Raw genomic sequence first — 17,027 nt, 5'->3', positions numbered from 1 at the left:
ATGCCTGTTACGGTTTTCTCCGCGAAAAAGAATGGGCCAAACACGTGACGGTTGGTTATTGCACAGAAAACGTTTACCTTCGGCGAATCCCTTACATGTTCCAATACGGCATGAGGATTTTCAGATCCCCAAAAGCGGAGATTATGCCTATTGACCTTCCCGCACAGGTGAAACGTTGCCTCGTCACTGAAGACCAGTCTGTTGGCAAAGCCTTCCTCCTCTAGTCTTCGCTGCATTGATTCGCAAAAATCGTGTCGTTTCGAATAGTCACCTTTTTTCAAAGCCTGCACCATTTGCAATTTATACGGCTTGAACTGCAAACGTTTGCGTAACACGCGCCACACAGTTTTTTGCGGAACGTTCAATTCCATGGAAACACGATTTGTCGACTTCTGGGGACTTCGTTGAAAGGATGCACGAATGGATTCCACTGTGTCTTCGGAGACACGCGGTCGTCCTGTGGTTTTACCCTTGCATAAGCAGCCCGTCTCCTCAAATTGCTTTACCCACCTCGCAATGGAATGTCGATGAGGTGGTTCCTTGCCATACTTGGCTCGAAATTCTCGCTGGACCGTAATTACTGACATTGTTTTAGCAAATGTCATCACACAAAACGCCTTCTCTTTGCCTGATTCCGCCATTTTGAAAACAGCGACTCCTAGCGACGCCTAGCGGCATTAACGTACATGTGTGTTGCTCAAAAAAAACTTTGATAGTTTATCTGTCGCTACGTAGCTGTGGTTTGGTTACAGTAAACATACATTCGGGTACAATTAATTTTCTTATTGGCCTATTCATTTTGACTAACCCTGTATATACTGAAATATATTGGGACTTAGAGCAAAGGCACTAAAATTAGAGGGATGTCTCGCTTCATCTCCTTTGATCTCAGTGGCTTTAGGTGCAAAATCTAGATTCAACTTATGAAGCTCAATTTCAGTATAACTTAATGCTATAAAGCTTCTAGAATTACTGACAAAAGAATTGAAAATATTATTCAACTGGTTATATTTCATACACAAAATGTGATTTTAATTGTTTCTAATATTGTATTATCAGGTTTTGATTTATTCCCCTTGTGAACTGCTGGGGGGTCACATTCTGGGAGAAAGGTAGCACATAACTAAAATAAATCATAAATAAATGTACTGTTTAAGGTGGGTTTTTCAAAAAGATTTAAAACATTTTCTTCTTTCCATCTTGGACACACATTTGTATGAGATGTAGCATAGTTTTAGGTCAAGAAAAACATTTTGAAGCTTTACAAAATTGAAAGACCAGAATGAATAACGTTCACATTCAACATAGCCAAAGCCTGTCTTAAAACTTCCTACTTTATGTGCTTCAGCATTTATTTTATGTGCCTATCAGGAAAAAAAACCCATACCTCTGTTCAAAGTCCTTTAACTCCTCAGCATCTTTACATTCCACTACCTAGTTGAAAAAGAAAATGATAAAAAAGAAGGAAGAAAACATTAACTGGACAATATAATGTCAAGAGATATTAAAATAGTTCTGGGGCAAAAACCATAATAAAAAATTTCACCCCGGCATACAGAATCCAAATTTACATCAGGAACACTAATAGTTTTTACATCTTCCATAATTTGATACCTAGCAGGTAGATCATTTAAACTTTAAGATCGTCCATGGTTGAAGAGGATCCGAGAATCAATACATGGTTCTTGCAGGAAGGCTGGAAAAAACTTTTGTGTGATATCCTGAAGAGCTACTGCTGGCCTATTAATGATATCAGTTGGTATAATGCAGCATCCTATATGTTCACCACTTCTTCCTTACTTGATTTAAGCCATAAAATGTTGTATTTTTTTTAATCGTAAGACATTATCAATTGTGTTGCACTCTGGCCTGAATTCATCTTTGCACCCAGCACCATACAAGAGTCCAGTAGTACTAACTAAACAGTTTATTGAAGAAAACAAATATAAAAAGGTAAAAGGTAAAAAGCAATGTCTAAAAAGCAATAGGAAAAAAAGCTTTAAAAAGGCAATAGTCCAAATATCAAAGTTCTGTTCAAAAGTGACAAGGTACATGAAAAAACTAGGAATGAAAACATAAGACATAAATCTATAACCAGGTACACAGGAAATTCTTCCAAAATATGAATCCATGAACATGAGCACAAGACTTTCCCAAAGATCTTAGACATAGACTTGAATGTGGCACAAGATTCCAGGTGTACGTGGTAATGCAGCATTGCCTGTTCCAACCCTTTCAGTAAACAATACACAAATTGAAGGCCCACAAGCCATGAAGTCATGCCTTTGACATCTGGTCTTTTTCAAGGATTTATCACAGAGTCTCTGTGACCTCCGTAATCTGACTCCCTCCTCTCGGAGATTGAGTCTTCTACTCCTACTGACCTCAGGTGTTTTCCTAGAGAAAAGATCTTTCCCTTCCAGCTCCTTATCTTTTGTTGCCAAGGAACAACCAGGGGAAAGGTCTTCCCTATCTTCCAATACCAAAGTATCTCCAACTCCTCCCTGCTCTGAAGCCGTTTCTTTCTGACCAGACATAGACTCCCAGACAGAATCATGATCCGAAATACTCTCATTTCCCACACTGGGAAGCCCATCATTTCTCACAATATCTGAATGAACAATCCTCTCATCTTCAGCCTCTGGCTGAACCACAACAGATGGCAAGATGCGCCTTAATTTCAGTACCAGTACCACCAAAACTATGTAAGACACACTCCTATTTTAGAAATGTTTATATAGGAAAAAGTGTGCATTAGAACTGAAGAAATACAGTATACCTGAATGGTGATGATCTTTTAACTGTTCATGTACCCCTGCTGAAAAGTTTGTCTCTTTTGCTAGTTCTGCAATTTAGCCTCTTATGAAGGGATGTATACCACACTAACTCCCTCCATCTCCTACCAATACTTTGTATATTACAGGCAAACACAGGGTTGAGATTGAATATCTAGATGTAGACTCAGCCTGAAATTGCGTGGGGCAGGTTCCATAGGAAAAACAAGCACTTAATCATGTTATTCATTATAATTATTGCCATATTAATACTTCTTGCAAATACCTACAAACATCAGCCATGGTTTTGAATGTGATGAGCCACTTATGGAACAAAACGTAAGCACTTTTAATTATCACACATTTCTGCTATAGTACACAAAAGGAAAAATAGCCACCGGATGTGCCATATTGAGGACTCTGGACCTCCTTTCTGAGATGTCTAGACTAACAGAATAGTGCTTTATTTATACACAGACTTTAGATAGAGTAAAGTAAAATGAAATACCAGGTATAATACTGGCTATGGGAAAAAGACATTAACTTTGAAACAACATTTCACAGGTTGCAAATTTCTACATGAAATGATATCAATTAAAACCAAATCCACAACAGGATAGGAAACCAGTTAGAATGATGAAGCTCTCTTACTTTTTTCACAAAACTGTGTGAGGCCAGAAGTTGTGACATGAAAGACACTGAGATGAATTTGAAATGCCTCAGCTGTTTGCCAGAATGGGACTCCACATCAAAGAGTTCACTTTCCTGGTTGCTTGATTTGATTCTGTGTTGTCTTGATTTCTTCTGTCCAGAATCATCTGTAAAATACAACCCAAAGAATATTGTTTTTGTAAAGTAAGAAAAAAGGTTTATATGCTATATATGTATATTATATCAAATGTTGTTACTACTGAGAGGCCTTAAGACAGGCCTTACAGCTAACAGAAAGCTTGAAGAGAGGACAGCTAGAATTATGTATTATTAAATTGTTTCTATCTTCAAAAACCCAATGCAAATGATTCTTCAAATTGATTTGGAGAGTTAAGATATATCTATTTATTTTGCATACATATTATTAGGATGCCACTTTAAACTCTGTAAAGTAGAGGACTTTTTAAGTCCAGAAGGAGGATGAAACCTAGGGAATAGTGGGCAAACTAAAGTGTTATCAAGAAAAGAAAGGCCACTGGGTTGTTGTAGTTTTTTTGGGCTATATGGCCATGTTCTAGAAGCATTCTCTCTTATAGTCCGAAAAACCTACAACAACCCAGTGATTCCAGCCATGAAAGCCTTCGACAATACAAATGCAGGCCAGTCTCAACATTATGCACACTTACAGCATTTCAAATATCTACTGTTTGTCCAGAAATAAATAAATAGAAGTCCCATTTCCTCATTTTTAAAAGAAAAAAGGACACAACAAATGATAGGCAGGAAACGAAAGTGGATGCTTTAGCCATTGCTACATTGCTTTTATGTATTATAACAAGTGGATAAGTAAGTATACAGAGTGATAAGTACAATGCATTATTTTTTCCTTGTCATGATGTCTTCTGTCCAGTTTCTTTGAGGAATATTTAAATAACTTATGCCAATTAGTACTGATAACATTAAGATGCATGGTGAAAATACTGTGGGAAAAATATAGGATTTCTCGTAAACATAAGTCATACGCAAATCATTTTTAAAATTGTGCCTCATAGTGGCTTAGAATGTAGACCTCACTCTCACTTAAAAAAATAAAAGCTTCCAGTGACCTGAAGGAAAACCATGTATTGTTAGGTTTGCAGCTAAGTCACCGGGATTGTGGCGCAGCTGGCTGAGTGTCAGCTGCATTAAGATCACTCTGACCAAAAGGTCATGAGTTCGAAGCCAGCCCGGGCTGGAGTGGGTGTCCAGCCATTGTGTAGCCCGTTGTCAACCTTTGCAACCTGAAAGACAGTTGCATCTGTCAAGTAGGAAAATAAGGGACCACCTTGTGTGGGAGGCTAAATTTAACTAATTTATGAGGCCATAAAGAAAAAAGACTCCTTCATCGGTGTCGTTGATGGACGATGAAAAGCAGCAGCTCCCCTGGCGGCCAGAAAAAAAAGTTAAATAGCCTTTGTCTGTTAAATGTTGTTTGTCAAACTGGCATTGAATGTTTGCCATATATGTGTTTACTGTAATCCGCCCTGAGTCCCCTGCGGGGTGAGAAGGGCGGAATATAAGAACTGTAAATAAATAAAAAATAAATAAGTCGCAGTCGTGCAACAGGTTAAACCATTGAATATGCTGACCTAAAGGTTGGCAGTTCAAAGTCGCAGGTTGGAGTGAGCCCCCACTGTTAGCCCTAGCTCTTGCCAACCTAGCAGTTTGAAAACATGCAAATGTGAGTTCAATAGGTACCACTTCAGCAGGAAGGTAATAAAGGCGCCCATGCAGCCATGCCGGCAACGTAACCAGGAGGTGTTTAAAGAAAACAGGCTCCTTGACCTGGAAATGGAACATGGCACTGCCTCCAGAAAGCCAGAGATGAAAGAGGAAGCCTTTACCTTTGTTCTGTGTATTTGTATGTCATTGTTATTTCACTGTATTAAAGACACTGAATGTTTGCCTATCTGTGTATGTTGTAATCCACTCTGAGTCCCCTTGGAGAGATAGAATGGAATATAAATAAAGTGCTGTTGTTGTTGTTGTTGTTGTTATTATTATTCTATATTAAGCTTGAAATATACAGCCACCAAGAGAGGAAAAATGTGAGTTACAACAGGCACTACTAGACCATGCATTTATAGCAGTCTCAAAATGATCCCTTTACTAAAATTATTTCTTCCATTTATTTCTTACTAGAGAATACTGAGTAAAAAAGAAAAGAAAAAGAAAAAAGGAAACATGCAGACAGTTTTTAATGGTAAGCTGGATCTGCAAGCAGGCTTTCAGTATAAATTTGCCAAATATTTCAGAAAGGAAATAAGGCAGAGAGGAATGCTTCATCTGCTTTAAAAGCAAGTATGGTTTGTACTCAAACAGAGGCACAGAGTTATTTTTCTAGCAATTACCTTCTTTGTTCTCTGGAAGTTTTGTTAAATAGCCCAGGATTTCCATCAGACTCTGCAGTTGCTCGACTGCACTAAACTCACAGCACACAGAAATCCAGAATTCTGTATCATTCTCCAAAACAGAATCCTACAGAGTGGTAAGTCAGGGGAAAAGATTAAAGGGGTGAGTATGGAGGAGAAACACATGATTTTGAGAGAAATTGGTGGGTTACAATGTGCTTTGAAACAAAAAACACTCCACAGAAAATCACTCTTACCTTCTCACCATTGGAGACTGCTGTCACTGATTTTGTAACATGCTGCTCAAACAGGAGCACTAGAAGAATCCAAAGGAACCGCTCCCCTCCCAAAGTGCTTATCAGTTGCTCTAGGATTGGAAGGCGACGGTGCTCAGGGACGTGTGGCAAAGCATCCACAAACACTCGGATTATTTTTATCACTATCCCTTCCAGGTTTTCAGCATTTTCAGAATTACCACTATTCTCTTCTGCCTGCAAAGCAAATATTAGGCAGAATTGACATTCTACGTATATAGATGGCAACACAAAGAAAACTTAAAAACAAAACCCTTTCTCAAACAGAAGAGAAAAAGAAGACATCACAACCCTGTTTTATCATTACCTCACCACTAGCCACTTCCAGTGGGACAATGAATTCTATGAACAGAAAGATGGAGTAGCCATCAATCAGCCCAGTCATAGCAGTTATCTATATAGAACACTTTGAAAAACAAGCCCTAGAAACAGCACCAAAAAAGCCCACTATATGGTTCAGATATGTGGATGACACCTTCACCATTTGGAGCAATGGAGAGGAAGAACGAACCAAATTCCTGGATCACCTCAACAGCATCCACCCAAACATCCAATTCACAATGGAAAAAGAAAATGAAGGAAAACTGCCATTTCTAGATGTCCTAGTCATCCACAAACCAAATCAACAATTAGGCCACATTGTTTACAGAAAACCTACACACACGGATAGATACCTGCATAAAAACTCCAACCATCACCCAAGTCAAAAAAGAAGCACAATTAAAGCCCTGGCAGACCGTGCAAAAAGAATCTGCGAACCCAATCTCCTCCTCCAGGGTGAACTGAACCACTTAAACTGGGATCCACGGGCCAATGGATACTCCACCACACACATCAGAAGAGCTGCAAGACTGAGAACAAGCGACAAGAAAAGAGACAATGATCTACCCAGAGAAAAAGTGTTTATATCATACATCAAGGGAACCACTAAACGCATAGGGAAGCTGATGAAGAAACACAACCTACATTCAAACTATCTACAGACCCACTAAGAAAATCCAACAAATTCTTCGTTCAGCAAAAGATAAGAGGGATCATCTCACTTCGGCAAGAGTCTACCATATACCATGCTGCTGTGGACAAGTCTACATAGGGACCACCAAATCGCGTTGAGTCGCCAATTTAGGCTGAGAAACAGCGGTATACAAGCGCAGTAATAAAATAAATAATAAGCATTGCCCAAACATGAATCAAGGAACATAAAAGGCACTAATCCAACTCAACCAAAGAAGTCAGCCATAACAGAGCACCTGATGAACCAACCTGAACACAGCATATTATTTGGGAACACAGAAATGCTGGCCCACTCTAACAATTACCATGTCGGACTACACAGAGAAGCCATTGCATGTGGACAATTTCAACAGAAAGGAGGAAACCATGAAAATGGACAAAATCTGGCTACGAAAACATTAAATAAAGAACAACACTCAAAAGCAGGTGAATTCCAGACAGGAAACAATCAGGGCAGCCAATCACCTCCCAACAAACGATTCCTCAGGCAGGAAACAGCCAGACTTTGAAACTGCAAGGCCATTCAATGCTAATCAAGACGGCAAATTGCAGCATTCACATCTGCCTCAAGCAGATAAGAGTTCTTTCTCCTACTCTGGACATTCCAGAGATATATAAACCTCACTTTCCTAGTTTCCAACAGACCTCACAACCTTTGAGGATGCCGGCCATAAATGCAGGCAAAACGTCAGGAGAGAATGTTTCTGGAACATGGTCATACAGCCTGGAAAACTCACAACAACCCAGAAGAGAAAAAAAACCCTACAATCAAAGCTTGACTATTTAAACATCTAACAGTGTAACGAGATCTTGAGACTAACTATTAAAAAAGGGATCAATAGAATTGTGTATTCAAACAGACGTGGAGTTCTAGAAGTCAGTGAACGAAGTGAAAGAACAGCTGAGCTTGTCAAGTTTCAGGAGTGCATTTGTGTCCAGCACTGCTTCTTAAACTATGAGTCTGCAGAAATTGCTTCAGCTGTACTTCATAAAAAGGAAAATCAGCTCGTTTAGCAAGGCTTGCAAATGCTAATTTATTAATAATAAATGTCTGATTTTTATATTATTATTATTATTATTATTATTATTATTATCTTTATTTGTACCCCGCTAGCATCTCCCGAAGGACTCGATGCGGCTTACAAAGGCCAAGGCCTCAAAACACAACATAACAATACAACACCTAAAGCAAATTAAAAACAATTAAAGCAATATTAAACAACAAGCAATAAACAATACATCAAGACACTATAAAACTGGGCCGGGCCAGAGTAATGGGTACAGGATTAAAAGTGCTGATGTGACAGGTGATATGTAAGGATTATATGGTGAGTGCAGTGTGTGGTGAGCAGCAATTTTAGTTCTAATAAAGTGCTTCTGGGACTTGTTATTGGAGATTCCTAATCTGAGAAGGCACATCGGAACAGCCAGGTTCCTATTTTATATTTTGTACACCAGGGAGCCCCCGGTGGCGCAGTGGGTTAAAGCACTGAGCTGCTGAGCTTGTTGATCAAAAGGTCGCAGGTTTGATTCCGGGGAGCGGCGTGAGCTTCCACTGTCAGCTCTAGCTTCTGCCAACCTACCAGTTCGAAAACATGCAAATGTGAGTAGATCAATAGGTACTGCTCCGGCAGGAAGGTAACGGCGCTCCATGCAGTCATGCCGGCCACATGATCTTAGAGGTGTCTACGGACAACGCTGGCTCTTCGGCTTAGAAATGGAGATGAGCACCACACCCCAGAGTCAGACATGACTGGACTTAATGTTAGGGGACTACCTTTACCTTTTTTACACCTATATACCTGGAGTCACAAAAAGGGGGGTCCCAAGTGGAAAAAGTTTAAGAAGCCCTGCTCTACAGAACCTTCAAGAGAGAGCTTGAAAGGCAAAGTCTATTTTCTAACTAAAGATATTTTCCCAGCTCTTCCTTATGCAATCTGCTAAAAATGAGGAAGGGAGAGAGAAGTCAAGAGGTAAATGACTGATAATCTCATGACTCCTGCCTCTGAAACTGGCACAAGAGGAGTTAAAGCATGTGACTGTGGACTGCTCCTTTGTACTATCCAGCCAACAAGCAATTTATGACAGAGTACTGTGCAAATTCCTTCGACAGAATTTAATGTCGAGCTACATTATTCTTACTACTCAGATCAAGGATTATGAGTCTGTCCTGCTGCAGTTATTCTACTCTTTTACCATGCAGTTTCTTATGACACATAATCTTATCCTGACCACCAAGAGAAATTCAGGACCATATATTTTCGGACAATCTATTAATAGTGGAAATTTACTACTGCACTGAAAACTTTATTCATAATTAATTGAATGCTATCCAGTGACTGGGAAGAATAGGGGAGACCAATTCTATTCTGGATACAGGCCAAACCTGTTTCCAATTTAAAATGCCTTACCTGTATAAGAGCAGGAATGACCATCTTGACTGTCTTGTTAATAACTTGGAGACTGTAAGCATCATCCAGGCGCATAACATTTGCCCCCATGAATGTGAAGATGGGCATGATGTTGTGCAGCACTTTACCCTGGAAAAGAGAAATCAATGAAAAATTTGTTTCCAGACTTAATTCAGTTTTTTCCTTCCCATTATAATTAAATCAGTGGCTTTTAATCATCTTATTTAAATAATCAGAGTTCATCATCCTTTTCTGTAACATACAAACTGTACACAGCGTATTTATATATCTCCCACACTATATTAGAGCTATCTAATATAGTGTAAACATGATTTTAAAAAGCTAAACAGGTTAAACAAAAAGTTAAGAATAAAAATTAAAATTGATTATAATAGCTTAAAATGATTTAAAACTATGGGGTTACAGCCACAACTGGAGGTGGTTTTCCTGGCTTATAGATAGCTCATCCCATCTACCATACCAAAGGCATGAATTTAGGATAATATCTATCTAATATTTGAAGGATAAAGAATACTCTTCAGCATGAAGAAACAAGCTATTGAACACTGAAGGATTTAGAAGGCAAGTGGTATTTCAAGACACACATTCCTTGCTCAGATAATGGTTGTGAGACAACTCAGGGACCGGCACAAATATCAAAGATAGATGTTGGAAAGAATGATGTGCGTTGAGACCGTAATGCTTCCAGGAAGGCTTTATTGATGAAAAAGGTTTTTGAGACAGAGATAAAGCTTTCTGAAAGCAGTTTCAAGTACAGGAATGGCTCAGCAAGGCTAGATCAACAGATTTAAATACGGGTATAGACTGCATATCCCTTATCTGAAATGTTTCAGATCAGAAGTGTTCTGTATTTTGGGTTTCAGTAGATACAAAATGAGATATCTTGGGATGGGAGCCAAGTCTAAATATGAAATTCAATTATGCTTTGTATACACCTAATGCACACAGCCTGAAAGTAATTTTATACACAATATATATATTTAAAAATGTACAGGAAAGAAAATCTGTGTGTATTTAACTATCAGAAAGTATCTCAGCCAAACACATGGATGATTTCGGGAATCTTTCGGATTCTGGAATTCCAAACAAGTCTATTCAAACTATATTTGAAAACTAATGTTACTAAAGTTTCAAATCAATGCTCCAAAAGGGACCCAAAACCAAAGCAACGATGAAGTGAATCACTTCTTGAAACTCATTTGTGTTTAAACACTTAGCCTTCCTTCTGGGTAGCATATATAAGAATGAGGCTTTGTTACTCACAGGAAACATCCCAGCAGCAGTGCCTAGCAAGAGCAAAGCATGGTGGTGTGTCTGAGGCATTTCTGAAACTCGGATGCACTGGACTATCAACTCCACATTGAATTTCTCTTCATCAAGGATACCTCAAATGCAAAATAGAGCTTTATTTAACATTAGAATTGTTACAACTGAATCCATTGTTTATTTCTACATTAATGTTTTCCCATTAACCCATATTTTATTTATTTAAAACATTTATATTCTGCCCTTCTCACCTCGAAGGGGACTCAGGGCGGAGCACAGCATATACACGGTAAACATTCAGTGCTGGGACACAAATCCACATACAATACATAAACACTAAAAAAACATTTATCAAAATATTAGAATACACCATTCAAAATTGTCCCAGTCATCCGCATCAAATCTAATATTTTGGCCTGGTTATCTTTCCTATTGCCGCTTTATTGCCCTGTCCTGAAAGCTTGGTCCCACAGCCAAGTTTTTTTACAAAACACATGTATACAGGATTGTAGAGATGTGTTTATTATAAAGTGTTATTTATAATGTGTTTAAACTGTATTTATAATGTTTATTATAAAGTGTTATTTATAATGTGTTTAAACTGTATTTATGTATTACATTTATTGCCATGGCCTAGCTGTGAGGGATAGGTTGCCATGGTGACATGACAAGACAAGGCAGAAGAGGAGGTGGGCGGAGCTTAAGGAGAAAAAGGTTTGAAAGTGTCAGTTAATTTCCAGTCAGGAGGAAGAGACCCTGAGGAGAAGAGCAGAGCCAGTTAAGGGCTCTGGGAAATAGCAGAGTCAAGAAAGGACTCTGGGAAAAGTAGTTTAGTCCGGTGGATGAGACCCGGGGAAGAGGATCAGAGTCAGTTAGGGCTCTGGGTTGTGAAGCTGTGAGAATTCAGTTAGTTCTTAGGATTTGTGAATATTTCTTCAGCAAGAGAGCTGAAAGTGTTACCTTGTTAGATTGCTTAGGTTAAAAGAATCTAACAGAAGGGGTTTTAAGGATTGCCAGTAAGGAAAGTGGTTTGATCCGAGTATAGGACAAACAGTGTGGAATATTCACAATAGGGAACTCTGAAGTAATAAAAGCACTTCACTAAAGAAGGAGTTTATAGAATTGTAACATCAGAATGCTTGAATGTATCTCAAACTAGCCATTTTGTAACATCAAGCCTTGTGCCAAGTTCAAATTCTCAAAACTGCAACAAGTACGTTCTGTTAACAATAAAACTTGTTCTCTTTGTATTTCAAACCTGCCTCCTCCATTTCTTTTATGCTTGGTGCATTCCACACTACCAACGTCACCTCACAACACAACTAAAGATAAACAGAGACATAAACCAGCGTCTCTAAACATATTGGTGGCAGCTTAATTGATATCTAAAAGAAGGTTCCTTACAAATATTGTTGGCATCAAGGAAAATTAGTACTTCCTCACATTCAGTGGAAATAGTACTTCTTTACATAATTTGGTGCCAGCAGCTGGGAGGCTTTGTTACAAGGATAAATTTTGAAACACTGGAAGTCAAGCAGTTGGTTTTTTTTTTTCATTCTCACCTTCCTTTAGCCTGTTGCCATCTGGAGAGAGTTTCTGACAAATGTTTAGTAGCCCACCAAGTATAAGCTGTTTTATATATTCCAGATTTTCCTGTACTGCAGAAGGCTCTAGACACCTGGAAAACCAGAAGACAGTTAAACAACAATTCTGGAGAAATCAAATATTATAATATATATGTCATAATTTTACATTATATTGTTGAACAAATTAAGGCCAAAGCTATACATGAAAACTCAGAAAGAAAACATTTTCTGGAAGAAAAAAATCTCACACAGCACAATCTCCTGTCCAGTGTTAATTTCCCTGTATTCCCTCATGAAGGAATACAAGAATTAAGAACAGTACATACTAAAATCTGGACTGAGTTCTATTATAGTCAGCAATAAACATATTTTCACTTTCTCTAAACCCAAGGTTATTACCTAGCAAGCAGGCTGAAGAGGGTAGGTATCAATGCCTGCGGCTTCTTAAGCTTCTTCTTGTGTTGCAGCAATTCCAATATAAGTGTGACTCGTTGCCAGTTCACACTGCTCTCGTCCTCTGCGCATTCCTGATCCTGAGTTTTTCTGAAGGATGGAAATCAAAGAGTAAGGAGTTTATTGGTATTTACACATTTGTTCCAACGATTTTCAATGTTTATTCTATAAAAGCACATTGGGTTTCTAGCACTGAAGAGTGAGACTGAGAACTGTTCACATCTGGTATGTTTGCATTCCCTGTTACACTGCCTGCTCCTTTGCTTTGGTTGCCTTAATTGTACACCCAAATACCCAAAATAAATTTAAAGTTACTACGATACTAAAAATGTAGAGACTAAAAGATAATTTCATTAAGAGCAGGTAGAATTTTTACATATGGGAGGCAGTGTCAACATTGGTTAGCCATATCAGTGGCACATGATGTCAGTAGTCAAACAAATAGTCAAACATCATGGACACATGTTGAGTATCCCTTATTCAAAATACTTGGGACCCCAAGTGTTTTGGATTACAGATATTTTCAAATTCTTGAATATGTGCAAATACAATTGACCATATTTCCAGGAGCAGAAATGAAGACTACTTGCGAAAGAGGAAAAATTCTGAATGTACATAAAATTGCAATTCCTGTTTTTTATCTGAATGTTCACAAGGTGAACATTTCTAGGCTTCAGGACTTAGAAATGCATGGAGAAGCTTTCTTTCTAGGTATTTCTAAGTTCTCTAGTGTGATTCTATAGTTAACTAGCCACCCCCTGCCACGCGTTGCTGTGGCCCAGTCTGTGTAGTTCATGTTTTGTGCTTGTGTATATGTGTATATATGTGGTTTTGCACATGCATGGTAATGTACTTTTGCTCATGTGAAGATCGCAGGTGTTGCCAATGACAACATCCTGGGGAGCAGGGACATAGCCCAGAGGCCTTGCTGCTCTCGGTGGAACCCGGCCCATGGAGGAGCAGTTTTGCCGACAGGGAGTCTCAGTCCCCATAGCCCTCGCCCCTGTGCCCAGCCCCTTCTTCATCTGCCCCAGCCCAGCCTCGCCACCAGACCCTGGGCAGCCCCACCAGAGCGAGATGCTAGGCTTCTGCAAGAGTGACCAGCAACAGTCCCAGCAGAAATGCCATGGGCCCGCCTCAGATCTTTCACTGTTCAGATTCATCAATGCAGAACTAAATAGGGGTTACTTCCTTGAAAACAATGAAGCAAAGTATACAGAATGGAGAGAAAGAGTGTACATATGCATGCGAAAAGTTGATGATTTTTGGGATCTTCTTGAGCCTGGATGTTTTCCTTTATGTATTCATGCTTCTTCCATTGAGAGTTTTTCTAGCAGTATCCAGGTTCATCACTTTGCCTTGTTATAGCTTGTGTGATTGGCATTTACTGCATCCTGCTCAGGTCTGTTATATTTTCAAAGGAGTTATAATGGTAATCTGCTACTTTATGATGCACTATTCCATAATATTCACCTGATAAGAGGACAAACTATCATTAAACTCTAAATCACCAATAAAATGCATGAGGTAGCTGATCAATTGTTTTCCTCTTTTGGTCAAGATATCTTGGATTTATTTGGTCTCGTATAGGGCAGGAGCAGAGGTGATGGCAAAATCTATGAAAAATCAAATCTACCAACTTTTAACTCGCAAAATTCACGTGGACCATTCCAGATAATTTCAGGATAAAAGATACTAATCCTGTATGATCAGTCTGCAAAAGATGCATCATTTTTACTACTCTTGGATCAATTCCCATCACATTACATTGCAATTGCACATGTTGTACATATAACATTTTACCTCTGTTGCTGCATTTTCTGCTTTCTTTTTTGGTGAAGAGTAGCAATATTCTTGGACTTCTGCAGAGGTTCCAATTCCACACTAACTTGCTTGGCATCAACTGAAATCTAAATTGTATACAAGAATGGAAAATTTGGTCTGTAAGAATATTAAAATAATAATAATAAAACTTTATTTATACCCCGCTACCATCTCCCCAAGGGACTCAGTGCGGCTTACATGAGGCCGAGCCCGCAATACAAGCAATACAAGCAATAACAGGTATAATACAAAGCAATTAAAATAAATAACATACACAAATAGCATAAACATTAAACAAGATACAGTGCACATTTAAAACTATGGCTGGGCCAAATGTAATTGAAGTTTTTAAAAAAATGCTAGGCATGGGCAAGATGCAGGAATGCTGCACAAGGCAACCACAGGCCACACCTCAAAAATATACTAGAATCTGGAAAACCTACTTTTTTGTACTACAGTTCATTGAATCCACTGGCCATAATGTTCATTGATCAGGGGATTCTGGAAACTGCAAGTCCACAAGAGTAGATTCCATGCTCCTCAATGTATATGGGGTATGTAAGTGCATACTTCACAGGCCTGAATGGCTCAGTGGGAAAACATGATCTGGCCATCCCTTCATCAAGTGATATGACAACTTCATATTTGTATACATGTTAAGGAAAAGGTGAAATAGCAGAAATCAAAAACTACCCCTGGATCTAGCTTTTGCTGAGAGCCACTCGACTGCCATATTCTGCGGATGCTACAAGAGTCCTTCTTGCAAATCAATTACATTTTGAACTGCTGCTAAAATTTGTTCCCCTCCCTTCCTTATGGATCTCTTTTCTTGTTGAAATAGTTTTTTTAACTGATTATAAGCCATGACATTATTTCAGATCTCTTTAAGTCACTGTGGGAGCCTTTTCTGGTTGAAGAGTGAATCAATATGCTATGAAAACCATGCCATTTAAAAAGATGGTTAGAAGACAATTTATGAACCACTAGTACACATAAAGATACAATAAAAACACCATTACATTCTTTTATTGGAAAGGAGAAACTGGGATGGTGGGATAGAATGGATAGAAGTTGTTTTTTTTCTACCATCTTATTCCCCTGCCAGCCCCATGGGCTCACAGAATATTCCTTTGTGTATACTTCCCACTCCCTTGAGTGAGCAATTGTTCTGGGGATTGAGGGGAAAAGACTGTTGAAAATTAGAAATTTGTGTGAGCAAAGCAGGAATTGTCTCTTCTTAATTCTCTGCAGTCTTGCCTCACCTCTCCGCTCTCCAAACTAGTCTACTTTAGCAGTTGTCTGAAACTATGAAGGAACATATTGGGAGTGTTTCTGATAGGCTACCTCAAAGGATGGATGGGATTTTTTAAAACCCATTTTTCACTCACTATTATATACAAGTAAGTATCAGAATCTAATTTAATGTTATTTTTTTTATTAATAAGCTCCTTGATATACTGCCAAATGCCTAGAATATTTTTGTAATAACTGTTCCACACTTTTATTCTTCCTTACTTCAAAGATATGATTTAGTTAATTTCTAGGGGATAGCTTGCTTGACAGCAATTACAACAGCAAAGGTAATCATGCCACCATAGTCCTAATCCATTTAGAGAAAGAATTATATTCTTATAACCCATAGAGATTAAGGCCATTTTACCGTTTTGAAAACACTGCTGATCATCTGTGCACAATCTGGATTTTTGCAATTCAGGAGCAAATCAAACAGAACTCCCAAAATCTTTTGCTGAACCTTCCCATCTGACAGTGCAGCAAAGAATGGTTTTGTAATCTAGAAATAATAAAAAGGGCATCACTTGTAAACAACACTGTATTGTTATCAAAATAGCTACAGCTAAAAATTACCCCATACAACAGTTAAATACATAATTAAGCTGTCAAAACAATTAAGATTTGTAAACATGACTACTTAGAAACAAATATACATATTCTGAAAGTTTCTTTACGCCTGACCAACCAGCCTTTAAAGAACTACTGAAACAAAAGGGAAAAAGGATTCATATGTCCGTAAAAAAATAACAAGGGAGTCCCACTCTAATCTAGGATTGGAACAGAGTTTTGGATCAGTCCCCAAGAAGGAGAACTGCTTGATGTATCTATGAGCAGTTAGCAAAGACAACAGTCTCTCCAGAAGACCTCAACCCAAGGTCAGGTTTAGATGAGGGAATACAGTTCTTCAAATATAATCTGGAGCCAAGCCATACATAGCTTTAAAGTTTGTAACCAGCACTTTGAATTGTACCCAGAAACAGACTGGCAGTTAATGGAGCTGTTGCAACAAGGGAGCTGTATGTTACCACTA

The 17,027-nt window shown here is 38.5% G+C and overlaps 1 protein-coding gene across 1 annotated transcript in view; it reads right to left on the bottom strand.

The window, feature by feature from the left end:
• HEATR1 (HEAT repeat containing 1) overlaps positions 1–17,027 on the bottom strand; it is a 59,976-nt gene that overhangs the window by 12,053 nt on the left and 30,896 nt on the right. The window contains exons 24-33 of the mRNA XM_060753866.2: positions 16,365–16,496; positions 14,684–14,790; positions 12,827–12,970; positions 12,404–12,519; positions 10,839–10,960; positions 9,555–9,683; positions 6,073–6,306; positions 5,816–5,942; positions 3,426–3,592; positions 1,388–1,434 (exon numbers count right to left, since the gene is read on the bottom strand). Of these exons, the coding sequence (XP_060609849.2) occupies positions 1,388–1,434; positions 3,426–3,592; positions 5,816–5,942; positions 6,073–6,306; positions 9,555–9,683; positions 10,839–10,960; positions 12,404–12,519; positions 12,827–12,970; positions 14,684–14,790; positions 16,365–16,496 (1,325 nt within the window). The remainder of the gene's footprint in view (positions 1–1,387; positions 1,435–3,425; positions 3,593–5,815; positions 5,943–6,072; positions 6,307–9,554; positions 9,684–10,838; positions 10,961–12,403; positions 12,520–12,826; positions 12,971–14,683; positions 14,791–16,364; positions 16,497–17,027) is intronic.

Source organism: Anolis sagrei, chromosome 1, assembly GCF_037176765.1.
Source record: "Anolis sagrei isolate rAnoSag1 chromosome 1, rAnoSag1.mat, whole genome shotgun sequence".
In the NCBI taxonomy this organism is placed as follows: Eukaryota; Metazoa; Chordata; class Lepidosauria; order Squamata; family Dactyloidae; genus Anolis; species Anolis sagrei.
The sequence above is the reverse complement of the archived record's forward strand: the minus strand, read 5'-3'. Positions and strand labels throughout refer to the sequence as shown.